The sequence below is a fragment of the Suncus etruscus genome, chromosome 1, assembly GCF_024139225.1.
Source record: "Suncus etruscus isolate mSunEtr1 chromosome 1, mSunEtr1.pri.cur, whole genome shotgun sequence".
NCBI classification, from domain to species: Eukaryota; Metazoa; Chordata; class Mammalia; order Eulipotyphla; family Soricidae; genus Suncus; species Suncus etruscus.
Window position 1 is genome coordinate 86,500,246 of NC_064848.1, and position 26,514 is coordinate 86,526,759.

The window sequence follows — 26,514 nt, forward strand, 5'->3', positions numbered from 1 at the left end:
TTCTGCATGCAAGGCAAAACCATGCTATCTCTCCGGCCCCATGTTATATAACATTTATAAATATTTTATAAGTAACTTTTCAGTTTTGACCACAAAAGAGAAAATTCTGAAGTTTTGATTAAAATTATTTGGTGAGAACTGATATCAAAACTGTATTGAAGGTTTCTCTGGAGAATTAATATAGAGGTTAAGGTTCTTGCTTTGACATGGTGAACCTAGATTTGATCCTCAACATGATATATAGTATTCTGAACACTGATGTATAGTATTCTGAACACCACCAGAAGTGATATCTGAGTATAGAACCCAGATTAAGTTAAGGAGTGCCAAGTGTGGACCCAAAACAATAAAAACAAAAGAATATTGAAGATTTTAATCTGTATGTTTGATATTTCCTCTGTATATTTAAGTTCTTTCTTTAACTTTAGTTTGTAATGTATATTTTTATTAGTTTTATTCACAGATACATTTAAAACACTCTCAAAATTTTTATTTTTTGTTCTTCATATAGAAGGTTATTTTGAATTTTATCCTATGAAACTAGCATATATCATTAAACTGTACAATTTTGAATTCATAAATTAAAATGATTTTTATGCATATTCTTTAATATGATTTATCTGTATAATACTATTGCTGCTAGTAATTCCTTTAACTTTTTTTATAATTCTTTTTATTTATTTTTATTTTAATGTTTCTATTTCTTCATAGTAGGATCATGACTAAGTTGTTGCATGATTTACTGTTTAGATCTTTCTTTTTTTTTTTTTTGGTTTTTGGGCCACACCCTGTGATGCTCAGGGGTTACTCCTGGCTATGCGCTCAGAAGTTGCTCCTGGCTTCTTAGGGGACCATATGGGACGCCGGGGGATCGAACCGCAGTCCGTCCTAGGCTAGCGCAGGCAAGGCAGGCACCTTACCTCCAGCGCCACCGCCCGGCCCCGTGTTTAGATCTTTCATAGCACTCTGTGAATTTATTATTATACAGTTAGTTTGTATTTAGCAATTTTCTTCTGAGACATAGACATATCTAACTGCTTTCTTTAATAGTGAACTGAATTCAAAGCTGCAAGACACTCTAGAACAAATTGAGGTAAGAAGTATCTCTAATAATTTAAATGGTCTTTTCTTAATAGAGGTTTTTGTGGTACAGCTTACATTTTGACTTTCGTTTTATTACACGATTTTGTGTTACTGTATAAACCATTACAATTTTCTAGATCACAACTCTTTTTGTTGATTTTCATTGAAATTTGTTTGCACAATGAAACTAATGTTAATCTAATTGCAATGTCAATATAATTTTGGAATTATGTTATCTAAAAAAAAGTGGTCGAAAATATTTTATCCAAAAAGGTCTTCAACTGGGTATGCTCTTCTGTTAATGATAACTAAAATTGTTAGCTTTTGCTGTATACAAAGCAGGTCCCCTTTCTTTTTTTTTTTTTTTTTTCTTTTTCCCCTTTCACTGTACTATCTCTACAGCTCCATTTAAGAATAGAATTTTGGCTGATGATAACCCTTCTAAATTATTCTACCTCATAGAATTAAAAATTTGTTAGAACTGGAGCCAGGGAGAAGCTCAGAGAGCTGAAGCATGTCTTTAGCATGTAGGAATCCTGGATTCAGTTCCTAGTATTGCATGGTTTCTAAAGCACTGCCGTAAACAACCTCCAAGTGAGTAATGAGCCAGTCATAGGCCCCAAGCCCCTCCATATGTGGCATCCTGCCTTCCAGTATAGAAACTGAATATGTTATTGTGAGCATCAAATCATCTTCTTCCTTACAGATAGTCAGCATTTCAACTTCCTACTACTCTTTGCAAAATAATATACTTATTTCAGTAAATGTAATAGTAATTATTTAATTTTTAGGATATTTTAATGTTTTATTTAAAAATTATTTTAATTCACACCGTGCTATATTATATTCATAATATAGTTGATTTTTTTCCAGTTACAAGTTGTTCATGATTGGATTTTACAGTGCACATTCCCTACCATCTATGTCCTCAGTTTCCCTCCTGTCCTTTCCCCAACTCTCTCTCCTGTTTGCCTTTGTGGTAAAACCTCTCTCTCTCTCTCTCTCTCTCTCTCTCTCTCTCTCTCTCTCTCTCTCTCTCTGTTTAGTTTACTTACCTTTTAGACTGTGGCTTGTAATGTAGTTTCTAAAGGGTATCATGGGTATCACTATCTCCTTTCCTTTCAGCATGCAATACTCTCTTTAGAATGATTATTTCCAACACTCATTGTCACAGTGGTTTCTCTCTGCTCTAACTGCACTCCTCCACTATTTGTTATAAGCTTTCTACCATGGACTGGTCTTCCTGGCCTTCATCTCTATTGTTTCTAGATATTATTGCTGTTCTATCTTTTTTACGTCCCATAAATGTGTGCACATATTCAATGTCTATCCTTCTACCTCTGACTCATTTCACTCAGCATAGTACTGTCCATATTCATTCAGGTATAAGCACATTTCATGGCTTCACTTTATCTAACAGCTGTATAGTATTTCATTGTTCCACAGTTTCTTTACCTGCTTATCTGTTCTTGGGGCACTTGGGTTGTTTCCAGATTCTGACAATTGTGAATTGTGCTACAACAAAGGAATGCAGAGGGCTTTTCTGCATGATGTTTTTTGAAATCCTAGGGTATATCTCTAGAAGAGATACTGCTGGGTCATACGGAAGTTCAGTTTCTTATTTTTTTCGAGGAAAATCTATATTTTTCAAAAAAGCTGGACCACATTTGGCAATTCTCAGGGATTACTCCTGCTCTGCACTCAGGAATTATCCACCCTGCTCAGAAGACTATAAGTGATTCCTGGGATTGATCTCAGATTGGCCACCTGCAGGGCAAGCTGCTTACCTGTTGTACTGTCACTCTGACCCCATTACTGTTTTTAACATAAAAGTACTTATAAAAATTTTCAAAAGATATTTCTTGAAATTGGTTTTTGATCACAAATGAAATTATTTGCTAATTGTAACTTATTTCATAAACATTAAATCTGCTTTTGAAATAAACTCAAGTATTAAGGACAGTTTTTCTGTAAACTCAAATACTTAGTCTAATTTCTGCATATAGAAAATAATTATGTTAAAACGAAAATTACTAAAATAAAAATTTATAAAGTTAGTGCATTTAGTTATAAAAGCATAATTCTTGAGGGTTTATTTTTTGATAGTTTAGTTTTTTGTGAATTGCTGTTTTAGTGATTACATAAGGAATGTCCTATATTTTTTTAAATAGTTTTACATATTTAGTTCATATAATCACAAGATTTTATCTCAGATGCTTGAGACAATATCATGTTGTATAGCAGAAATAAAAGTTCTATAGAAACTATTGTAGTTATTTTGTGTTACTTAAAACAGTTGTCATACTTTTAAAAAACTTTAGCATCTTAAACTTGATTTAGAAGAGAAATGCAATTTATTCCTAATTTTATTTATTTTTTTTACTAATTTAGTGTGGTGGTAAAATGTATTTAGAAATGATTACATTGCCCTTAAACATTCTTTTTATGTGTGTGAAAGGAATATAATCTCCAACTTGATCATTGAATAACTTACCCTGAAACATAGTTCTTTAATCAACTCTTGCATCCTTTTTAATTACATAGGAACAGTTGGATGTTGCTCTTTCTAAAATATGCAAAAATTTTGACATTAACCATTATACCAAGGTTCAACAAGCTTATCAACTTCTTGGAAAAACACAGGTTAGTTTCGGAGGGATTTTTCCCACCATTGCTGTAAGTCTGAACATTATTAGTGTAGCTTCCTTTTAAAGTTTTATTACTCAAGTAAAACTATTTACTTTTGTGTTAATAGTAATAAAGTGATTATTCACATAAATTCAGAATGTATAGCATTGTTGAAATATTATAGATGTTATTTTTTTGAAATGTGATATTGTTGCCAGGTTTAATGCTTTTATAGTTTTATGTATACTTAAAAGATATTAAATTGTTTAATGGGAGAGGATGTAGTATTTCTTATATATCAGCTTTATAAGGGTATTTTTTTAATTTGGAGCTGCATGATTCTTAGATTAACTAGCACAATTCCCTCAGTGTATATAAAATTTTGTGTTTTATTTATATATACATTCATACATACATATATGTCAGCATTGTTTATATTGGTCAGATCTATTGTATTTTTCACATTTTTCAAAGGAGTGTTTAACAGTTTAACAGCAAAAATGTCGTACCACTTTTGTGATACATGAAAATCTTGAAGATAGGGGCCAGAATTTGAAAGTTGATTCCAACTTTTTTTGTATACTATTATACATTTATCTGTGTAATATCTGAAGATGATAGATATGTTTTTATTAATGGTTTTTGTATTAGAAGGAAACAAAATTATTAAGCCATTTTAACTTTACGTTTTAAAAAATCAGAAAGGAAATTTAATTATTTATTGTGCTTTATTATTTTATGATCAAGTTATATATATGAAAACATTCAGTATGACAATGGAAATTTTGAAAGACATGTTTAAAAACCTTCAAAAATACTATATAACTTTTAATTTTCCCTATAAGACATATTCTTTTTCTAGGTAATCTTTTTTGTACCTACTATGGACATTGCTCTCAGTCTCTGTTGTATAGGCCTTTCCTTATATTTCCTACTTTTTACTTAGGGAGACAAAAATTCAAGCAGTAAACAAATATGATATATTATGTGTTGTCTAGTGCTGTAAAGAAATACATATTGACATGAGCGGATAAAATGATGGGAAATAATGAATTAAACAGACGAGTCAGAAACTTCTTTGAGAAGGAGACCATTGCTAAGTATCTGCTACAGCAGAAGGAATACTGTCTGATGGCAGGTGGTATCCAAAGGTGTGATATCTCAATTTATTTTAAGAAAGAGCAGAATCACTTCAAGTTATAAATACAGAGCAGAGCTACAGAGCATTGTTGACAATTCAGATTTATCCCTAGTGCCCTTAGTGGTATTGAGTTTATTCTGAGTTTATATAAAGTTTTTTTTTTTTTTTTTGCTAATCATCGACAATACAGTTGTAATTCTGTGAATAATACTGATTTTCATGCTAAGTATTATTGGTAAAAATTTTCCTCCTTTTTCAAAATGATGAAATTTATTTTAACATCATGAAAATTATACCATATGTTTTCTTTCTGTAGACGGCAATGGATCAACTTCATATGCACTTTACCCAAGCCATTCACAATACCGTGTTTCAAGTTGTTCTTGGTTATGTGGAGCTTTGCGCAGGAAATACAGATACGAAATTCCAAAAACTGCAATATAAAGATCTCTGTACAGTATGTAGTAACTTATTTACTATTTTTATCTCTCTTAGTTTTTAAATTGATTTGCTATTGTCTTAGCACCTATTGTTTGGAGACGTTGTTTAAATAATTTGACAAAAGCTTTTCTTTTCTAGTTGTTTGCCCTAATAAATTAGTGAACTCAGTCATATAAATTATAAAATTTGATGAGTTAGTATAGCATTATAGAGTGCTTTTGCTTCTAAATGGATTAACTTATCTCATTTTCCCCCCATCTTTTATTGAAATCTAAGGTTGTTAGTTTTTAAGACTATTGGTATAGTTGCAACATTTTTTTTTCTTTTTTGTTTTTTTGGGCCACACCCATTTGACACTCAGGGGTTACTCCTGACTCAGCGCTAAGAAATCATTCCTGGCTTGGGGGGACCATATGGGCTGCTGGTGGATCGAACTGTGATCTGTCCTAGGCTAGCGCTCGCAAGGCAGACGCCTTACCTCTAGCGCCATGGCTCTGGCCCCTAGTCTCAACATTCTTAAATAACAAAGTATTTCTCTGTTTTCTTTCCATTTTTTATTTATAATACTGTCACTAATTGAGTATTAGGCAAATTCTTTTTCAGCTTCATACCCATCATCAGAGTCAGTATCCCTCCACCAATGTTTCTAGGTCTTCATGCATCACTCCTTGACTCCTCCCACTTTCTGGGCATTTGAGATTCTTTAGGCTAATTCTCAAGGTCTGTTACTATTAACTATTTGTTAACTCTCATGTAAAGTAATTGATAATAACTATTATGATGTTCTAGTGAGAGAACATCTGTGGACTTGGAATAAGTAAAAAAGCAGAGCCCTTGAGTAGAGACATGATAGGTTTTTGATACTCTGTAAGTGAGATAATAAAACATTTGGGTAGTTTTCTTTGTATGGTTGCAGCAGTTGAAGGAAATTTTTTATCATAGGTCATAGAGTTTAGAATAAACTTGAAAAGTGAGATAATTAAAGTGACACTGGTCCGGAGTAGGAGAGATGCAGATTACCTTTCTTCAAGGAAAAATCTCACTTTCTTTAATTTAAATGGGAAGAGATTGAAAATGAAATACTTGCTGTTACTAATAGTATTATTTGAGCCATTCATCAATATTCATTTGTTACTAAATGGACTAGAATGAAATTCAGCTTAAAAAATATTCCTATATAGAGAGATTTGGGACAAAGTGTTTTGATTTTTCTGGGAAATGGAACCTCAAACCATTTTAAGCAGCAGCAACAGCAGCAGCTTTTAAAACCTTTTGAAATGTCATTTGTGAACTGTCTCCAATGCCCTGGTCATAAAAGTTTAGTTGATTTTGAACTTCTTGTAGTTATTGTGCAACAACAATAAGATTTTTCAATGTTAAATTATGTTTTGGGGATGATGAATCAGTTTTTATTTTGTAAGAAATGTTTCTTATGTGCTTTCTTGTAAATAGGAAATATATAAATAAATTATAAATAAATGTATTTATTTACATATTTACCTTTCATGTATTAGGTTAGTTTTTAGAATACTTAGTTTTTAGAATGTATAGTTTTTAGAACATCTAGGTTCTTTAAAATATTATATTACATTGAAGCATACATTTCTGATTTATTTTTACAGTAAAATTTTCAAGTGAGAAATCATATTTATTTCTGGAAAAGGATCATAAAAAGGGGCAGAGTAATCATTTTCCTTGAAAATTAGGCCTTGAGGACTGGGATGTAACTCAGTGGTAAAGCACAGATTTTTCATGCATGTGTGAGGCCCTAAATTTAATTTCCTGGTTTAAATAGAAAATTAAAAGGATTTGTTTATGATTACATTTATAATTTTAACTTCACTTTAATTGGCTTGCACTGTTCTATGGCGAGATTTATAGAAGCCAAGTAGAAACTTTTTAGAAAAGCATTTGTTTCTGCTACTAAGCAGGTAAGACTTTATTTGTTTGTTTGTTTTTATGACTTTCTTTTGCTTTGTTTATTTGGGCCATACCCAGCAGTGTGTGTGGCCTCAGGCTTACCTGGTTCTGCACTTAGGGATCAATTCTGGTGTGTATGTGGAGGATCAAATGGGGTGTTGTGGATTAAATTTAGGTCATCTATGTAAAAGAACCCTACACATTGTTCTGTCACCTTGGCATCTTTTTTTTATTAATTTGTTTTTGAATTAATATTGGCTTATTACAATATTACATTGGTTTCAGGTACAGCATTTTAAATCAACAAGTATTAATGCTGTGTTTTGTTTACCAGCCAAAGTCTCATTTTTATCCTTCATCATATAGTTGACCCCTTTAATATTTACCTGTCTCCCTATTACTTCGTTCTGAAAACTACTATTTTGTTATTATACTCTTAAGGATTTATCTTTATTTCATTGTTAGTTTTATTTCATTCTGAGTATTCATAACTTTTTTGTTTATCTTTTATTTATCTTTTTTTATCTTTTTTTTTAAAGACTGAATAGTATTTCTATAAAATTCATCTATCTGTATTAAATCTTTTTCTACTCATCTGATAATGATTACTTAGGTTGTTTTAAGCTTGTGGCTATTGTGAATAATGCTGTAGCGAACATGGAGGAAGACACATTTTTCTAAAGTCATGTTTTTATATTCTGGCAAATACCCATAATTTGGATGGCTGAAAATTTTTGTTTAATTTTTGGAGAAATTACCATTATTCTCAGCAACAGTATATATGGGTTTTCTTTACCATATGATTTCTAAATCCTGTGTCTTTTCCTTTGTTTTGGGTATAATAGTCTCATAAACAAAGGAGCAAAGCCTTGTTTTTCATTTCAGTAATGACTGCCTGAATAGTTATGCTGCTTAGTGCCAGGATACAATAAGACCAGTAGTTTCCCTCATTTATAACATACATATTAGTTATGGATTTTTGTGTATATATATTTAGTATTATGCATTTTTATGTGTTATCTTATTCATGCAATGTCTCTTTTTGTCTCTTGTTACTTTTTTGACTTTATATTATCTGCTATTGTTATAACCAGACCTATTATCTAAAGGTTCTTAGTGGCTTGGAGAATAATTTTCCACCTTCTTTATTGTAATTTTTTTTATATTTTTAGAGCTTAAAATATCTCTTGCCAGTGGCTTGTTGTGTTTCATTTTTTAATTCCTCCAACCACACTGTTTATCAAGGTTGGTTATTGGTATGTATGATGCCAATACCTGCCATATGCCCCCCCTTTTTTTTTTTGGTTTTTTATAATCAACCAGTTCATTTTATGAATTTCCTTTTTTTTCCATTTTTGCTTCCTTTTCAGTATTTCTTTTTTGGGAGCTATGGTGCTGTTCACCTTTTCCTCTGTTATTCAGCTTGCTCCCTGCCAGGCGGAGCACCTCCTTGCTTTGGGATTCACTTGTGTCAAGGCCAGGGCCCTCTACAAACTGCCTTCACTCTCCCCCTTGCTCAAGGTTTCTAGTTAGCCTGGTGCCCTGCCATATTTTTACCCCCTGTACTTCCACCCACACACATTCCCTCTTCAGCCCTACTGATCATCAAAAAGATGCATAGATCTTTTCTTTGTCTGGGATCATTCTTATATTATTATTGTTTATTCATCCCTAACGAGAGGAATAGAGGAATTGTCTTATGCCACATGATACTGAACTGGAAATAAAAACTGTATTTAATGATATTCTAGGAGCAGCCTTTATTGCTTAGTTAACTTTATGAAGTAGTCCTTAGGGTTTTTTTGAAACAACTTTTTTTGGGGGGGACGTTTTAGGTCACAAAAAATCCTGGCAGCGCTCAGGGATTACTCCTGGCTCTATGCTCAGAAATCGTTTCTGGCAGGCTTGGGGGGACTATATGGGATGCAGGGATTCAAACCATCGTCCTTCTGCGTCTAGCAGGGGTCCTCAAAATTTTTAAACAGGGGGCCAGTTCACTGTCCCTCAGACCATTGGAGGGTCTGACTATAGTAAAAAACAAAACTTATGAATGAATTCTTATGCATACTGCATATATCTTATTTTGCAATGAAGAAAAAAAACAGATACAAATACAATTATGTGGCCTGCGGGCCATAGTTTGGGGACCACTGGAAGGCAAATGCCTTACCCGCTCTGTTGCTATCTCTCCACCCCTAAAACAACTTTTCAATGCATACAAATTGAGTTTTTCTAGAGAGCTCATTTTCTAGATGTTTAATTAACTTGTTATTGATAAATTTTATGAATCAGATAGTATAAATTTTTCAGTAGTTCCTTTCTAAATGATTTCAAATGAACTAAGTTCTGGTTTTGAAATGAACCTAATAATGTAATAATACATTGTAGTGCTTGTAGTTGAAAAGTTTCTTGTTATTTTTGATGTGTGTATTCAAGTGAAGGTGGATAGTAAAGTTCCTTGTGTAAAATTGAAACTGGACCTTCTTTGTTTCTAATGGATGTAATGAAGACACTTTCAAATTTAAGTAAACTAAGTGGGAGGAAAGAAAGGACAGTATAGAGTAACTTCTTTGTACATGTACATGATAAGTGCCTCATGTGCATACATTATAGAAAGGCAAATGAATCTTAAATGTTTTATTCCTTTCAAACTTTATATTTTATATCCTATTAAATAACATACCTTGATGCTGAATGATAATTTAATCTTAGTTCAATAGAAGCCCCTAAAAAAAATTCTGTCTATACTTACAAAAGTACTTTCTTTAAATTCTTAGGGCATTTATTTTTAGAAAACTAATTTATTTTCTCTTATCAAATAGTGTGAGTGTTTTTTACTAGGATCATTATTTCTTAAAGTGTGTAATAATGCTACCTTGGTAAGCCACTGAGCCCCACTCCTTTGGATGGGGTGAGGTGGTGATAGTAACATCAGGTGCAGTTAAGTTCTTTCTGTTTTTCATTTTAAGAAGTTAGTATGATTGCATTTTTTATTGTTGTTAGGACAAATTTGGTTGTACTCAGAGTGTATTACTCCAGGCTCTATGCTCAGAATCAAGTCCTGGCCAGAGAATTATATGGGATGCTAGGGATCAAACTCAGGTCTGAAAACACCCTACCTGCTGCATTATCTTTCCTGCTCAAAGAAGTAGATGTTTGTAATCATGGTGCTTAAGTAAAGATATTATTTAAAAAAAGAAATTAGATTTCTTAGTGTGGATGCTCGAATGATTTTTTTTTCTGGGAATGGAACTAACAACTAGGAAGCTCATGTGTAGTAGCCACCTTGTTTTGAACAATGTATAGAAAAAAAATGATATAAGAATATTCTTTATACATTCCTGACTTCTTAAAGTAGTCTAATTCTATGCTTTGGCTTCACATGTGGCTTATGGAGTTACAATATAGGACTATATTAAGTAGTAATTCAAATAAAGCAATTATTAATATATATTGCTTTAAAATATATGCCTTTTGAATGATATAAACATTGGTTGTAGAAAAATATAGATACAAAGAAAATAAAAGTACTTATTTATGGAAAGCTTCGATTTATAATAGCAAAAAGCCCTTTTCAAAACAGAATTTACACTGTGTGCAGTTTTAAAGCACTTTTCCGCACCTTGCTATGTTAAAAAACAATTTTACATTTCAGTAAATATTATACATTACTAACTTTTAATGGCTGTATTTTAATCATAAGAGAGCACTACGATATGGATTAATTTAACCTAGTTTCTTTTTCTTCTATTTTTTTTGTTGTTCTAGCTATATCATTATGAATAACACTAGAAAATTTTATAAGCTAAATTATTTTCACCGTCATTAGTTATTTCTTTTAGGAAAAATAAAAATTGTATTCTCAGGCGCTTTTCATTTTTCACACATTGCTCTTATTATTTAAAAATTGCCTTTTAGAAAGTGAGTTTCAATACAGTGCTTACCAGCAGTGTCTGCTTTTATCCCTTTCACTGTATACATTCAAGTTGATTATTTTTTATTTATTAGCTTAATTTTCAGATCCCAGAAGCTAACATGTTGAGAGTGATTGTTATTTTTCAGGCATATATTTTGGGGTGAAGGAAATTAAAAATGGGCCATTCCATTAATGTTGAGATTCCTTTGATTTGTTTTATTGTATAGTTAAGTGGACTTTTTTTTTTTTTTTTCTGGAAGCTATGAGCTGACTAATTGGTCAAAGAGAATGTTATTTGTTTAAAATAATATATTTACTTACAAGCTTTATCAGATCAGTTTTAGTATACTCTAAAACATTAGGTGTTGTTTGAAGAGATAGTACAGGAAGAAGTTAAGGAATTTTGCTTTGCATACTGCTATGATTTTATCCTTCAGCACTGCATATAGGTCCCTTTGAGCCCTGCCAGGAGAGCACAGAGCTGACTTGGATTCTATTTTGGAACTTATATATGGTTCCCAGGTTTCTTCAGATGTTGCCCTGAGCATAGAATCAGCTCTTCACTCTCTTGGTAGAGAATAGAGAGGTTTTCTAGTTACTTGAAACTAATTCTGGGCTGGTGAGGCCTATTTGCCAAGTCTAAGATTTTCTGAAACTGTAACTTATACTACTAGCTCATTTATTTTATTTTTCTTTATGGAGGGATTTGAGGATAATAGTTAAAGAGAACCTGTTGTAAAGTGTGGCACACACTGTCAGCATAAATGATATACTCTATTGGGGTATGAGTGATTAGCACAACAGTAGGGCATTTTCTCTTAAATGGGAACGACCAGGACAAACCTGGGTTCAATCCCCGACATCTTCATATGGTCCTCTCGAGCCTGTCAGGAGTGATTTTTGAGTGCTGCCCGGGTGTTGGCCTAAAAACAAAAAAATATAGATAAGATTAGATATATTTTAAATAATTTAAAGTGTGCCAACTAAGTCCATGTTGCCTTTGTTTATAACATAATATACTCTTTATGTAGATCTACACATTTTATAACTAAATGACAATGACTTTTTTATGATTTATATAGTTTGATATTAGTAAAAACCTTTAGAAAAGCATGAACTTTATTTATATACTATATTTTTATTTTTGTGTCATGCCCACTGGTATTAAGGACTTATTATGGCTCTGCACTCAGGATTCCTTCTAGCTGGGCTTGAAAAACCATACGGAATGCTAGGGATTGAACCTAGATAGGCCATATGCAACACAAGACCCCTACTCTCTATCCAGCTGCAGAGTCATAAAATTTCAATAATTTTGGAAGACTACTAGGTTACTTGCTTTATCTATTGGACTTGACTAGCTTCAGAGCCATCATTTTTAAATCTTTAGACGCAGGGGTCTCAACTCAATTTCACCTGTGGGCCGAAGGAGGCAAAGTTGGGGTGATCCTTGAGTGCAAAGTCAGTAGTAAGCCTCTGAAACATTGGGGGTATGACCCAAAACAACTAAAACAAAACAAAACAAAGAAAAGATTCCTCTAGGGGCAGGGCCACAAAATGTACAAAGGGCCATTTGCGGCCTGTGGGCCGCAAAGTTTGAGACCCTTGGCTTAGAGAGGACTGTAGGTTATTTGCCTTTAGTCCCTTAAACTTAATCTGCTGGAATCCTGCAGGGTGTGATTTGCTGGAGTTCTCACTTTCTAAATAACAGAACCAAAACTTAATTCTAAACAGGTGCCATCCAGACTGCTGTACTGTATACCTTCCTAGTTTTTTTATATTATAAAAAATTAGATTTTTACATTTTATATAGTTACTTCTAGAAATAACTAGATAGCTAATAATTGCTTGGCTAGAGTTCATCCTCTTCAGAGATAAAATTTGGTTCCTTGGATCTAGTGCAGTTTTTAGCTGCACCATATGTCTGGAAGTTTTCTTGGTAAGCAGTTTTCTTCATCTATTTCTGTTGATGTGAGCTTACAGTGCTACATACATTTATCTAAGGATACCAATAACACTTTGTTGTTTCTGAATTCCATCTATCAGTGTGTATATGGGGTGGTGCTGTAGGGAATTTGTGGGGAGGTAGGTGGATAGTATCTATGAGTTTTGGATCTCTGGAGGATGACAAAGCATTTATTCACTTTTTGTTAGAATGCTAAATGAAAGTGAAACAGGAACATAATGCTACAATAAGGGTACTCCAAAGAATATTGAATTTGGTGTGTCAATATAAAAATCATCTTCCCGAATTTTTATAGGGAGTACATAAAAAAGACTTTTGATGGGTATAAAAGGAAATCAATAAATACTCAAAAAATTTTATCTTTTTTTTCTTCTTAAAAGAAAGATTTTATATTTTAATAAGTTTTTCATGGTTGCATTTAAATAGTTAAATGACTGTTGGGGACTGGGAATGTATTCTTGCTGGTGTAAAGCTCTTGGTTTTATCTCCTGAATCCTGGAACGTCCCTGATATTGAAGTTCCTGGTACCTGAGCACTGTAGAGTGTGGCTTCACCACCCAGCACTGAAGTAGCAACCCCTAAGAAACAACAATAATTCACAACATTTTTTGTGAGCTTCAAAGTCAGAAAGTCTGCTTGTGTTCATTTCTGCATTTATACTGTTCTTTGAAAATGACCCTTAAATCTTGGAGAGATTTTTAATATTACTTTAGTTTATTTACTTGAGATTGGCCTGTTCAGGTTTTCTGTTTTCTTTTGTTGTGATCTTGGGAGTATATATGATTCTAAGAATTCATCCATTTTTTAAAGGTTCGTGGCATAATGTTATTCACAATAACCTCTTAGGATATTATTGTATATTTGAGATGTCTGTTGTAATTTCTCCCCTGTCATCTCTGTCCTGTTTTTTTTATTTATTTATTTATTTATTTATTTATTTATTTATTTATTTATTTATTTATTTATTTATTTATTTATCTCTTAACTTTCTTAGTTTAGCTAAGGGGTTACCAATCTTGTTTACTCTTCTAATGCACCTGCTCCTAGCTTTTTTGCCCTTTATATTATTCTCCTTTTTTCTGTATCATTGATTTCCATTCTAATTTATATTATATTCTGCCTTCGACTTGGTTTGGGATTCATTTGTTATTTTGTAAATTTTTTTAACTGAGTTTAAATCAATCATTGATTTAAGAGTTTTTAATTCATGGTGGGTGCTTAATAGCTATAAAATTTCTCCTTATTACTAATTTTGTAGTTTCCCATAGTTTCTGGTAGTTGGTGTCTTTATTCTCATTTGTTTTGAGAAATCTTTTGATTTCTTTTATTATTATTTTTTCACTTAATTGTTTGCACTATGTTTTTATTTTCAAGTATTTAACTTTTTTTGGCAACTCTATCTTTATGACTGATTTCTACTTTTGTAATTTTGTGGTCTGGAAGATACTTGGTATGAATACTTGGCATGGTTGTTTTGTTATTTGGTGTGATGTTTAAGTTGTGTCCCAGCACGTGATCTAATCCTGGAGAATGCCCCATGAACAGTAGAGAAGAATGTGTTGGAGATAGAGGAACTTGAATATGTCTGCTAGACCTAGTTCTTCTAGTTATTCTTTTGGGACGTTTGCTTCTTTATTGATATTTTTTCTGGTTTATCTATCTAGTGATGAGAGTGCTATATCTAAATCTTTCACCACTGCTATACTCCTATTCATGTATTTCTTCAAGTTGCTTAGGAGTTACTATATAAACTTTGCTGGTTCTTCGCTTGGTGCATATATGTTGATGAAAGTTAAGGCCTCATGAACTATTGATATTTTGACCAATATTTTATGTCTTTCCCTATATTTATATTATCTTCCTTCATTTGAATGTTATTTAATCTAAACTCTGTTTGGATGTCCCTGCTGTCTGTCTTCTATTGGCCAGTATAATTGTTTTCAACCGTTGACTCTAAGCCCTTGTTTATCATCTGCTGTTTATCCTGGGAGTTCATTATGGGAGTTTTTATTATGGGCTTGTTTATCATGGAAAGTGTATCATGGGAGTTTAAGTTATTTTCTGCTTTCTTGGAAATTATTATTATATATTAATTTTTTAAAAAGAAAACGTGAAATAGATCTATAAACTTTTTTCAATAGAATTCCCAAATATTTTAGTCCTTGAGCTTGAAGACTATGTTGGCAGTAAATTGAAAGAGCTACTTAATTTGAAAACTAAAGTCAAAAGACCACTTTCCAGTATAATATACAACTAACTTACTTCAATTCTCATAGCAACAAATGTTTCTCATGCTTTTAACAACTTATAACATAATTATTTTTACAACTAGTAGTTTCTCTTTCATTCACAAAATCACCTTCAAATTTAAAAATAGAGAAATCTGTGGCCAGAGCAATAGCAAGCAGGTAAAGTTCTTGCCTTAAATACAGCAGAGATGGGTTCAATCTCCTGCATCCCCTATGCTCATATGGCCACTAAGCAACACCAGAAATAATTCCTGTGGGCAGAGCCAGGAGTAATCTCCTAATATTACCAGATGTGGGTCTTCCCCACACACACACACACAAAAAAAAAAAAAATAAGGGAAAGAAAAATTCAATTATATAAGTAGGGATAAACCAGATCTATAACCAAAGAGATTTGAGGGAACTAACAGGAAAGAATAAAAATGTATAAGTAATCAGAAACTGAAAGTCAGAATAATAAACAACTTGAATTTCAAAATTATTGAGTTGAAAAAGTAAATATACAAGTGTCTGTTGGTCTTGAGTTACCTTCTAGTACTGTATCATTTTGTTTTCCCACCAGTACTATTTGGACCAGTGCCTGTTTTTTAAACAGCCTTATCATGAGAAGATATATTTCAGTCTAAATTTGTGATAAAAGTAATACCAATATCTAATATTATAGTTTACTAACATTTAAGTTGTAACAGTAAAGCTGGATATTTAAAATAGATATCACAATTTTATTTTGTGATTGATCAAATTTTTCTTGTTCTTTTTCAATATATCAGTGGATATATCTCTAATTCTGGAATGCATAGGTTAATAAAGTTAACATTGTACTTTGGATAATTGTAAAAATTAAAGCATGATGATTCAAAATTTGACTCTTCTTATTTTCTCTAGCATGTTACCCCAGATAGCTATATTCCATGCCTTGCTGATCTGTGCAAAGCTCTGTGGGAAGTTATGCTCAGTTATTACAGGACTATGGAATGGCATGAGAAACATGACAATGAAGATACTACTTCTGCTTCTGGTAAGAAATTAATTTGTTTTCACTTAAAAACTGAGCTCTTTTTTTTTAAAAAAAATTATTTTGGTAACACTCAGGGGTTACTCCTAGCTAGGCACTCAGAAATCACTCCTGGCTTGGGGGACCATATGGGATGCTGGGAGATCAAACCGAAGTTCATCCTAGGTCAGTCCTGTACAAGGCAAATGCCCTACCAATGAGCCATTGCTCTGGCCCCTAAAAACTGAACTCTTAAATATGCTAAATTTCTGGAGTAAGAAAAATAAAGGGAACATCATGGTTTTAGGTTTTTCTGGGACTATAGAGATTGGTAAAATGTTCACCAAATAGTGACTCAGGTGTCTGGAAAGGCATTTACAACTTCTGTAGAGGAAGAAACCTGAATTCACAATCTACACTGCATGTCTTCCTGAGCACTACCAGGCATGGCCCTGATTTTTCCCACTGAACTTTAGCATTGCCCAGGAGTGACCCCCTCTGAAAATGATTGTATCAACATTTTACTTAGTATGGGAAAAATTAATTAAAACATACATTTTTGTATAACATGCAGTTAAACATGTATTAACTTTATTATTTAGCTTATCATTTATTGAGTAACCTTTAATATTTGGATCATGGGGTGGAGAAGAATCACCCAAAATTTTAGTCTTTGATTAAGCAAATTCTTTTGGTTTTATAAAGTATTTGTCTTGACACTTTTAAGTTTATAAAAATAGTGGAAAGTCAGAGGAAAATCCTAGGAGGCTTTTATTCTTTTAGAAGTATTTCTGTGTGGGTTTATTTTTGTGTATGGTGGGATAAGATGTGGTGAGAGAAAGGAGAAAGCAGAACTAACGGATGGCTGTGTGCCAGTATCTAGATCAGACTTTCCACTCAACTCTGTATTATTCTCATCCCTCTACTATCCTTAGAGCATGGGCTTTTAATTAGAGATACCTGGCTTCAAATTTTGACTGCCAAACTTTTTAAACGGGGGCCAGTTCACTGTCCCTCAGACCATTGGAGGGTCTGACTATAGTAAAAACAAAACTTATGAACGAATTCTTATGCACACTGCATATATCTTATTTTGCAATGAAGAAACAAAACAGATGCAAATACAATATGTGGCCCGCGGGCCATAGTTTGAGGACCACTGGCCTAAAGAGAATGTGAAGAAATTACTTTAGCTTCTCTAGGCTCTTTAAATAAGTAAAAACAAACACCCCAAACAAATCTCGTACAATACGTAGATACTTAGATCTACTGCAGGATTACTATACATTTAGAGAAAATGTAAAGTATCTGTGCTTATTATTCATAGGAAATGGGCAAGGAGATAATTATGATAGTAATGAATATATATAAACCCTTAAAATGTTCAACTTAGATGAAGAATTTCTAAGTGGGCTTTCTTACTGGGATTCCAATTGTCCAGTTTATCCTATATTAAGATGCTTTAATTTTTTCTCAGCTAAGGTGTGGAAGTTGCAAAGATATTTTATCATCCCTTTTTTCTTTTCCAATAAATTATTTTAAGAGAAACCAAAGAAAACTTGGCAACAAATTTAACACATACTTTAGATGTAAGAGTTTGAGTGATCCCAAGCCTCTTTTTTTATTATTATCTTTATTTAAACACCTTGATTATAAATATGATTGTACTTGGGTTTCAGTCATGTAAGAACACGCCCCCTTCACCAGAGCAACATTCCCCATCACCAATGTCCCGAATCTCCCTTCTCCCCACCCCATCTTCGCCTGTACTCTAGACAGGCTTTCTACTTACCTCATTCATTCACATTCATTCACACTATTCTGCGTCTGTCTCTCTCCCTCAGACTTATTTGACTCAGCATAATAGATTCCATGTACATCCATGTATAAGAAAATTTCATGACTTCATATCTCCTGATGGCTGCATAATATTCCATTGTGTGTATGTATCATAGTCCCATATGATCCAGCTATACTGCTCCTAGGGATATACCTTAGGAACACAAAAATACAATACAAAAATCTCTTTCTCTCACCTATATTCATTGAAGCGCTGTTTACAATAACCAGACTCTGGAAACAACCAAGATGTCCTTCAACAGATGAATGGCTAAATACCGCAGGCCTCTTAAGAACCCTTCTAAAGGATCTTGCTAGCAAAAGTAGTTAGGACTTCTTTTGAGATTGATTTGAGATTTGAGAGATTTTAAGAGATTTGAGACTTTGAGAGATTGAACAGGGAGTAAAGGTTTTTTTTCCTTACCAGGAGTCTATCCAGTTCAGTTCCTGATAAAACATGGCCCCCTTAATGCTCCTGGGAAGGACTCGAGAGCCAGGAAAGCCCTTAAATACTTAGTACTTGCCAGGTATGGTCCCTAAACCAAAAAATAAATACTTCTTTTTTATTACGAAATTATAATACAGTCAATCCAATACATGTCTACTAGAAATGTGATGCTAATATCAAACTCAAGGTTGAAAGCTTAGCCCAGAAACAATTAAAATAAATTCTAACAGAGACAGCAGCAACAAAAAAGTTCAGGGACAGTAGATATTCTTAATTCTGCCCTTATTTCCCTGCAAATGCATTCGAGACCACTTGGCCCCTGGCCCTCAGTCTTTCTTTGATCCTTTCTTCTTAGTTTTATTAAAAAAAATGTAGGAATATGTGATAAAATAAAATACTCCGTGTCACAAGGTTCTATGAAAAAGGTAGGAGTCCCAATGTAAAAGATAAAAGATTAAAAAATTCAATAAAAAAAGCTTAGAGTGTATGGCAGGTTTTTTGTTTTGTTTTGTTTGTTTGTTTTGCATAGGCACAGCAAAATATGGGGGAAATAGAAAGAAAAAACCTTTGGCCTATAAATAGGAGACCTTACCTATGAAGCATCCTGATATAAGACCAACTACAGGCACCAGGCATACTAAGTTGTCTAACCCCAAAGTCTTTCTCTGTAAAAATTTCTTCACAGTCATGGTTGTCATGATCAGGTTTCTGTGGTTAGAGATCCTGTTTTGTACAGATCCTATGTTGAAGTCTGGGTAACACGGAGCATCTTCTGGTTTCATCTCACCAATAGGTGACAATGCAGGGAGCCCTGACCTGAAAGCAAATTGTTGCTGTTACCAGGTCATCAATGTCTTATGAACCCATTCTGGAGCAAGTTGATGCCAGAACAGCATTAGGGCCATCCCTGGTACAAGACCAATTTCTGGTGCTGGTGTAGAAAACTATGCTAATTCCATAGATGGAATCCAAGGTCCAGGGGTGAATGGCCAATGCCTGATTTTTCTGGAGCCTAAGCCTAGTCACTATGACAAGTGTTCAGGGTGAAAGGACCCACTGCAATATAAAATTTATGTGTTCCTATCCTTGTTTGATAAGAACTTGTTTCCACATGTAAGATTTCCTCATTTTAATGTGCTTATGCAAAAAGGAACAATGCCACATGGTACTACTGGTGTATAGGGGGTAAAAATAACAAACCAAACAGGAGTTTATGGTATGCAGTTGTATATTCCATTGCTATCTGTGGACATAAACATTAGATTATATTAGCAAGCATAATCAAGTAGAAAATGAATAGATTAGAATTATTGTCATGACATTATCTTAATGAGCACTCTCTTCTGAGTATAATATAGTATAGCATTGCAATGTGGAACTAGGGCAACCAAACTATATCTCTAATTACCACTGTGGACAGAAAGATCAAGGAGCTATAGACATAGTAAAATGAAGACATTAAAACTTCTTATAGTGAGCACTCTAGGGGGAATCCATGTCTTCCAAATGCATTCTGTACCAGTTTCTGTGGATTAAAGCATTAGAACATTATTATAGACATTTATAATGCGTAGATATCATTTTACACCAGTGAGGATGGCACATATCAAAAATATGGGAACAATCTGTTCACGAGGATGTGGTGAGAAAAGAACTCTCCTGCATTGCTGGTGCGAATGCTGCCTCATCCAACCCCTATGGAAAACAGTATGGAGGATTCTCTCTAAACTCAAAATTGAGCTGCATATGATCCAGCAATCCCCCTTTTGGGTATCTATCCTCAAAATAGGAAAACATTCATCCAAAAGAATGTGTGCATACTGCTATTTATTGCAGCACTCAGTACAATAGTTAAAACTTGGAATCAAGCTACATGCCCAACAACAGATGAGTGGATCATGAAGATAAGCTACATATATACAATGGAATACTACATAGTTGAAAGGAATGATGCTATTTACAACAATATGAATGGAACTTGAAGATATTATGCAAAATGAAGTATCCAAAAAAAGGATAACCACAGAATGATATCACTTTTATACGGTATTTAGGACAACTGCAGGAAGCAACAGAATGGTCTAATTGATAGTTGTCTTGAACACCATTAGCCCCAGAATATGGCAAGGAAAAGAGAAGCAACTGAGTGGAAGAGTAGAAACACAAAAACTCGTATTCTCTTTTATATTTCAAAGAGACCTTCAGAAATGGATACATGTTTAGGTGGATGTTATTTTGAGATTATAACTTTTACCGTTAAACTGGTCATTATCAAATTATCTAGGATGAAAAAAATGTAGGATGAATCTTGAAAAATGCAAAGTTAATTTATTATTACTTCATTGGATAAGTACTTTTGCAGTCTATTTTCTTGTTAATATTTGCATATGAGTTGGTAATTAGATTAATTCATTCTGTAAAGACAGTAGACATATATATAGTCTTTGAGAATCTGGTATCTGCTATCCTAGTTAAAATCCCAGTTCCAATCATATATGAGCTTTACGATTTAAGTGTTATTTAGATATTTAATACTTAAGGGTCTACGTTGGATTACTGTGTCAACTAGATTTCATTCTAATACTTACATTTTGACATTGGTTTGGTCATGAAAATATTAAGTACATTTTCTATATTTTACATAGACTTAAATACATGAGAGTCCATATAAAATTTTCTTGAAATAAAAAACATGCTAAAACTAAATATGCGTACTATCTTTTATTTTTAGAAGGGAGTAATCTGATGGGTACTGAAGAAACTAATTTTGACCGTGGCTACATAAAAAAGAAATTAGAACATGGACTTACACGAATATGGCAGGTTTGGTTTTTTTAAAATTTTTTTCTAGAAAAACAATAGAAACTTTCATATCACAGTTGATTTTGGAATTTTCAATGTTTGTATTTCTGTGGATTTAATCAAGTGCTCTTTTATCTTTGGACAATTTAATTTAATTTAATTTCTGCAATTCTTTTGACAATTAAATTTGACTACAAGGGATAGTGAAATGGTCTTTAATTTGAGAATCTACATCATAATCATATATTTCTGGTTATATTTTTGATATCAGTATCTAAAGATATTTGTGATTTTCTAAAAATGCTTTCTTATTGAGATACTGTTAAAACAAACATTTGTATTTTTTTTATATTTAAGGAAAGATATTTAATTGATGACAAACAGGATAGAATTCAAAGTAAGCTGGTGAAATTTTTTTCTGGGTCAGTGACTTGTGTTTGGAGGGAATCTTATCTGTTTATTGTATCTTAAGATTTTGCAATTTATTTGCTCAGTTGTCAGATATTTAATTTAGTTTAGGTGTCAGAGAATTCACTTGGGTTGAGCCCAGGCTTTGTCTGAAAGCCCAGTACTTTTCCTGGCACTGCATGATCTTTGAACACTGCTGAGAATGAGCCCCAAATGCTACTGGGTGTGGCTCATAAACCAAACAAATTGCTATTTTATTAAAATTTGCTGCTTCTTAGCAAACTGTATAATTGTCTTTAAAATTTTCTTTAGGGGGCCAGAGTGATAGCACAGCGGTAAGGCATTTGCCTTGCACGTGGCCAACACATTATGGGCCCCAGTTCGAATCCTGGAATCCCATCTGGTCCTCGGAGCCTGTCAGGAGCTATAGATCACAGAGCCAGGAGTAACCCTTGAGTGCCACCAGATGTGACCCAAAAACAAAACAAACAAATAAACAAACAAACAAATTCTTTATTCTTTCTGCATGTCTCTGAACACTTTAGACATTTCAACCATCTCAGGTTTTTTCCTCCACATATTGTGGTCTTTTGAAAGATATGTGTAATATTTCTAATGAGACTGATTTTTTAATTCTCTAGGAACATTCTTAGAAATAGAATGTGTAGTAGAATATACATTAAAAACAAGTTTCTGGGACCAGAGAGATAGCACAGCCTTAGGGCGTTTACCTTGCCTTTGGCTGATCCTGGACAGACCTGGGTTAGATTCCCAGTATCCCATATCGTCCTCTGAGCCTGCCAGGGCGACTTCTGAGTGCAGAGCCAGGAGTAACCCTTGAGTACCAGAGGGAATTGCCCCCAAACCAAAAATAAATACATAAAAACAAGTTTCTTGAATAATCATTTAAATGTTCTCATTTTGTACTACCTAATGCACTTTGAATATATATTTAACTTTGTAAGAATTTAAATACTAAATGTAAGATTTCTGGATTTTATATTTTTCTGAATTGACCATATTAATCTAATATTTAATGTATTGTTATGGGCTCAGCATACTTTTTACTGAATATTATGTGCAATGAAAGAGAAATTTCTTAATAAATGCACACTTGTGATCATATATAAATTTGATATTATATATACATATATATATATATATATTTTTTTTTTTTTTTTTGGTTTTTGGGTCACACCCGGGGTGTGACTCAGGGGTTACTCAGGTTACTCAAAGCTCAGGGTTAATCCTGGCTCTTTGCTCAGAAATCGCCCCTGGCAGGCACAGGGACCATAATGAGTTCCTGGAATTGGAACCACCGTCCTTCTACATGCAAGGCAAACGCTCTATACCTCCATGCTATCTCTCCAGCCCCACACATTATATATATATTTATAAAGCTAAATTTCTTTATCTTTATAATAGACTGTTGAATTTATGATAATTAATTGTTGGCTTGGCATTTTTTTTTACTACTTAAGTTTATTTAGTTAAGTAATCTTGATGTTCCCTAATATAGGAAAATCTATTAAATATGTGATTTAGCAAAGCATTTCATATGGGTATTTGGCCACTTCAATGAAAGCCAGCATGCTTTTTAATCTAGATTAAGACATTGTTGTTTTCAAGCTTTAGAATCTTTATCTCTGTTTCTTCCAAAATTCCTTATATATTCTTCCACTCCACTTCTCAATCAGTTCTAGAATAGACTTTACATATTTTAGGAAATCCTTGATTATTCAATTGAAACAGTGCAATTAAAAAAAACAAAAGCTCTGAAAAAGCAGGTGTGTGTTGATAAAACTTTTGCCAGTAATACCTGATGTAAATTGAACTTATTTAGCAGGAGAAGCTGAGAAATCCTGTTTAGTATTTTTATAGTACTTAATCTATTCAAGTTAATATTCAGTATTGCTGGAATATTAATGTACTGAAAAAGTGCCACAAGAGCCCATTTGAAATAGTATGTAATATTTGCTACACATGCCATAATACATTTCTAATTTCTGACATCTCAAATTCCAAAGCACAGAAGATTATGTGACAATTTATAAACATTCCTCAGAAATGTTAATGATAAAAGTTAATGATAAGGAAGTATAAGAAAATGTTTAATCTTTCTATAGTAAGACACAGTGAATAGAGAAGACTTTGAAGGCAGATAGGCCTGAATTCAAGTCTTAGGTTTGTCATGAATTGGGCATGATGATTTTGGCAAATTATTTTTAATTTATTCTTTTATTTTCAATTGTTTATTTTTTTTTAATTTTTTTTGTTTTTTTTTTTTTGGGGTCACACCCGGCAGCGCTCAAGGGTTACTCCTAGCTCTACGCTCAGAAATCACTCCTGGCAGGCTTGGGGGACCATATGGGATGCCAGGATTTGAACCACTGTATTTCTGCATGCAAGGCAGATACCCTACCTCCATGCTATATCTTCAGCCCCTTCAATTGTTTTATTTAAGCACTGTGTTTACAAAACAGTTCATTATTGGGCTTCAGTAATACATTGTACACTATCCTTCACCAGTGCATCCTTCCCATCACTGATTTTACTCTCCTCACCCCTCACATGCCTTTTTCCAGGGCAGAAAAATTGCTTCTTTCTTTCTCTCTCTTTTTCACTCTCTTTCCCATAACTTCTTCTCTCTTTCCTTTTTGATACTGTGGTTTGCACTATTCTTAATGGAGGGGTGCCTTGACTGTTAGTTTTCCACTCTCAGTGCCTAGTTCTTGTCCAAAGCAATCAGTCCCAAATATTCTTATCCTAGTAGATCCTCTCCTACTATATAACTACACTTACTGCTCTTTGCTATGGCTTTCTACCCTGGGCTGGACCTCCTGACCTTTGACTCTATTGCTTTACTATCTCTTGTTTTTCTTATATGCCACAAATGAGTGGTTTTTCTTTGTCTCTTTTCCTCTGGTTCATTTTACTCAGCATAATAATCTTGATGTTCATCGATATAAAAGCATATTCACTTTTTTCTAATAGCTATATAGTAGTTCATTGTGTAGGTATATCATAGTTTCTTTAGCTACTCGTCTGTTCTTGGGAATTTGGGTTGTTTCCAGATTTTGGCTATTGTAAATAGTATTGCGTTGAACATAGAATTGTAGAGAGCATTTTTGTATTGTGTTTTTGTATTCCTGGGTGTATCCCTAGGAGTAGTATTGCTAAGTCAGATAGAAGCTCAATTTCTACCTTTTTGAGAAATATCCATATTGTTTTCCAAAAAAGGATAGACCCATCTGCATTCCCACTGGCAGTGAATGAGCGTCCCTTTCTTTCTCCATCCACACCAACATTGGTTGTTCTTGTGTGTGTGTGTGTGTGTGTGTGTGTGTGTGTGTGTGTGTGTGTGTGTGTGTGTGAGTGTGTGTGTGTGATGTGTACAGGTCTCTGTGGTATGAGATTATATCTCGTTTTTTGCTTGCATATCTCTGGTGATTAGTGATGAGAAACATTTTTTCATGTGCCTTTTGGCCATCTGTATTTTTTTGAGGAAATATCTCTTCATTTTTTCTCCCCATTTTTTATGGGGTTAAGTCTTTTTTGTAAAGTTCTATCATTACCTTGTATAATAGCTATCAACTCCTTATCTAATGGGTATTGGGTGAAAAGTTTCTCCCATTCTGTGGGTAGCCTATATGTTTGAGTCACTTTTTCTTTAGAAATACAAAAGCTTCTGAGTTTTTTTTTTTTATCTGATTCTACTTGCTTGGTCAGTGGAGTTTCGTCCTTGAAGATGCCTCTAGCTTCAACGTCGTGGACTGTTCTGCCTACATTTTTCTCTATGTACCTTATGGTTTGAGGTCTGATATCAAGGTCTTTTAATCTATTTTTATTTGACCTTTGTGCATTATGTTAAGGAGGTCTGAGTTTTTTTTTTTTTTTTCATTTTTCCCAGTACCACTTGTGGAAGAGGCTTTTCTGCTTCCACTTTTATTTATTGCTTCTTTATTAAAAATGAATTGTTCAGAAACCTGTGGGTCCATCTTCAGATATTCGAGTCTATCCTATTTATCTAAGGATCTGTCTATATTCCAGTATATTCAGTTTTAATGACTACTGCTTTAAAGTACAGTTTAAAGTTGGGGAAAGTGACTCCTCCCCCCTCCCTTTTTTCTTTTTTGCCAAGGACTTCTTTTTAGCGTTTTGTGGATGTTTATATCTCCATATGAATTTCAGGAGCATTTGTTCCACTTCTTTGAAAATTGTCATGGAAATTTTTATAGGAATTGCATTAAATCTGTACAATGCTTTAGGAAGTATTACCATTTTAATGATGCTAATCCTCCAAATCCCTATGTCCTCTTTTATTTCTTGAAGCAGTGTTTTGTAACTTTCTTTATATAGCTCTTTCATCTCTACCAATTTATGATTTCTCTTTTCTCAAAGGGTAAAAAAAAGGCCTCTGCAATAGTTTATTAGGCTTAAAGATAATATAAGTATTCTTTGTATAAATACACAACACTAAGCACATAGAGTACACGAGGCTTTACTGCTTATAAAGGCTTTTGTGTAACTTAAGCTTTTTATATATATATATATAACATATTTTGCTAAGTATCATATTCCACTGATTTTTCTGTATATTGCTAGTGTCTTTTTTAAAAATAGCTTTTACATAAGAAATGATGAAAGCATGCAGTTCAAAGCAACATGGATGGAATTGG

The 26,514-nt window shown here is 33.3% G+C and overlaps 1 protein-coding gene across 1 annotated transcript in view; it reads left to right on the plus strand.

Moving 5' to 3' along the window:
- Positions 1 to 26,514, plus strand: part of VPS50 (VPS50 subunit of EARP/GARPII complex) — a 127,310-nt gene that overhangs the window by 49,674 nt on the left and 51,122 nt on the right. Inside the window, exons 10-14 of the mRNA XM_049785209.1 lie at positions 1,051 to 1,093; positions 3,628 to 3,726; positions 5,169 to 5,309; positions 16,230 to 16,362; positions 21,357 to 21,448. Of these exons, the coding sequence (XP_049641166.1) occupies positions 1,051 to 1,093; positions 3,628 to 3,726; positions 5,169 to 5,309; positions 16,230 to 16,362; positions 21,357 to 21,448 (508 nt within the window). The remainder of the gene's footprint in view (positions 1 to 1,050; positions 1,094 to 3,627; positions 3,727 to 5,168; positions 5,310 to 16,229; positions 16,363 to 21,356; positions 21,449 to 26,514) is intronic.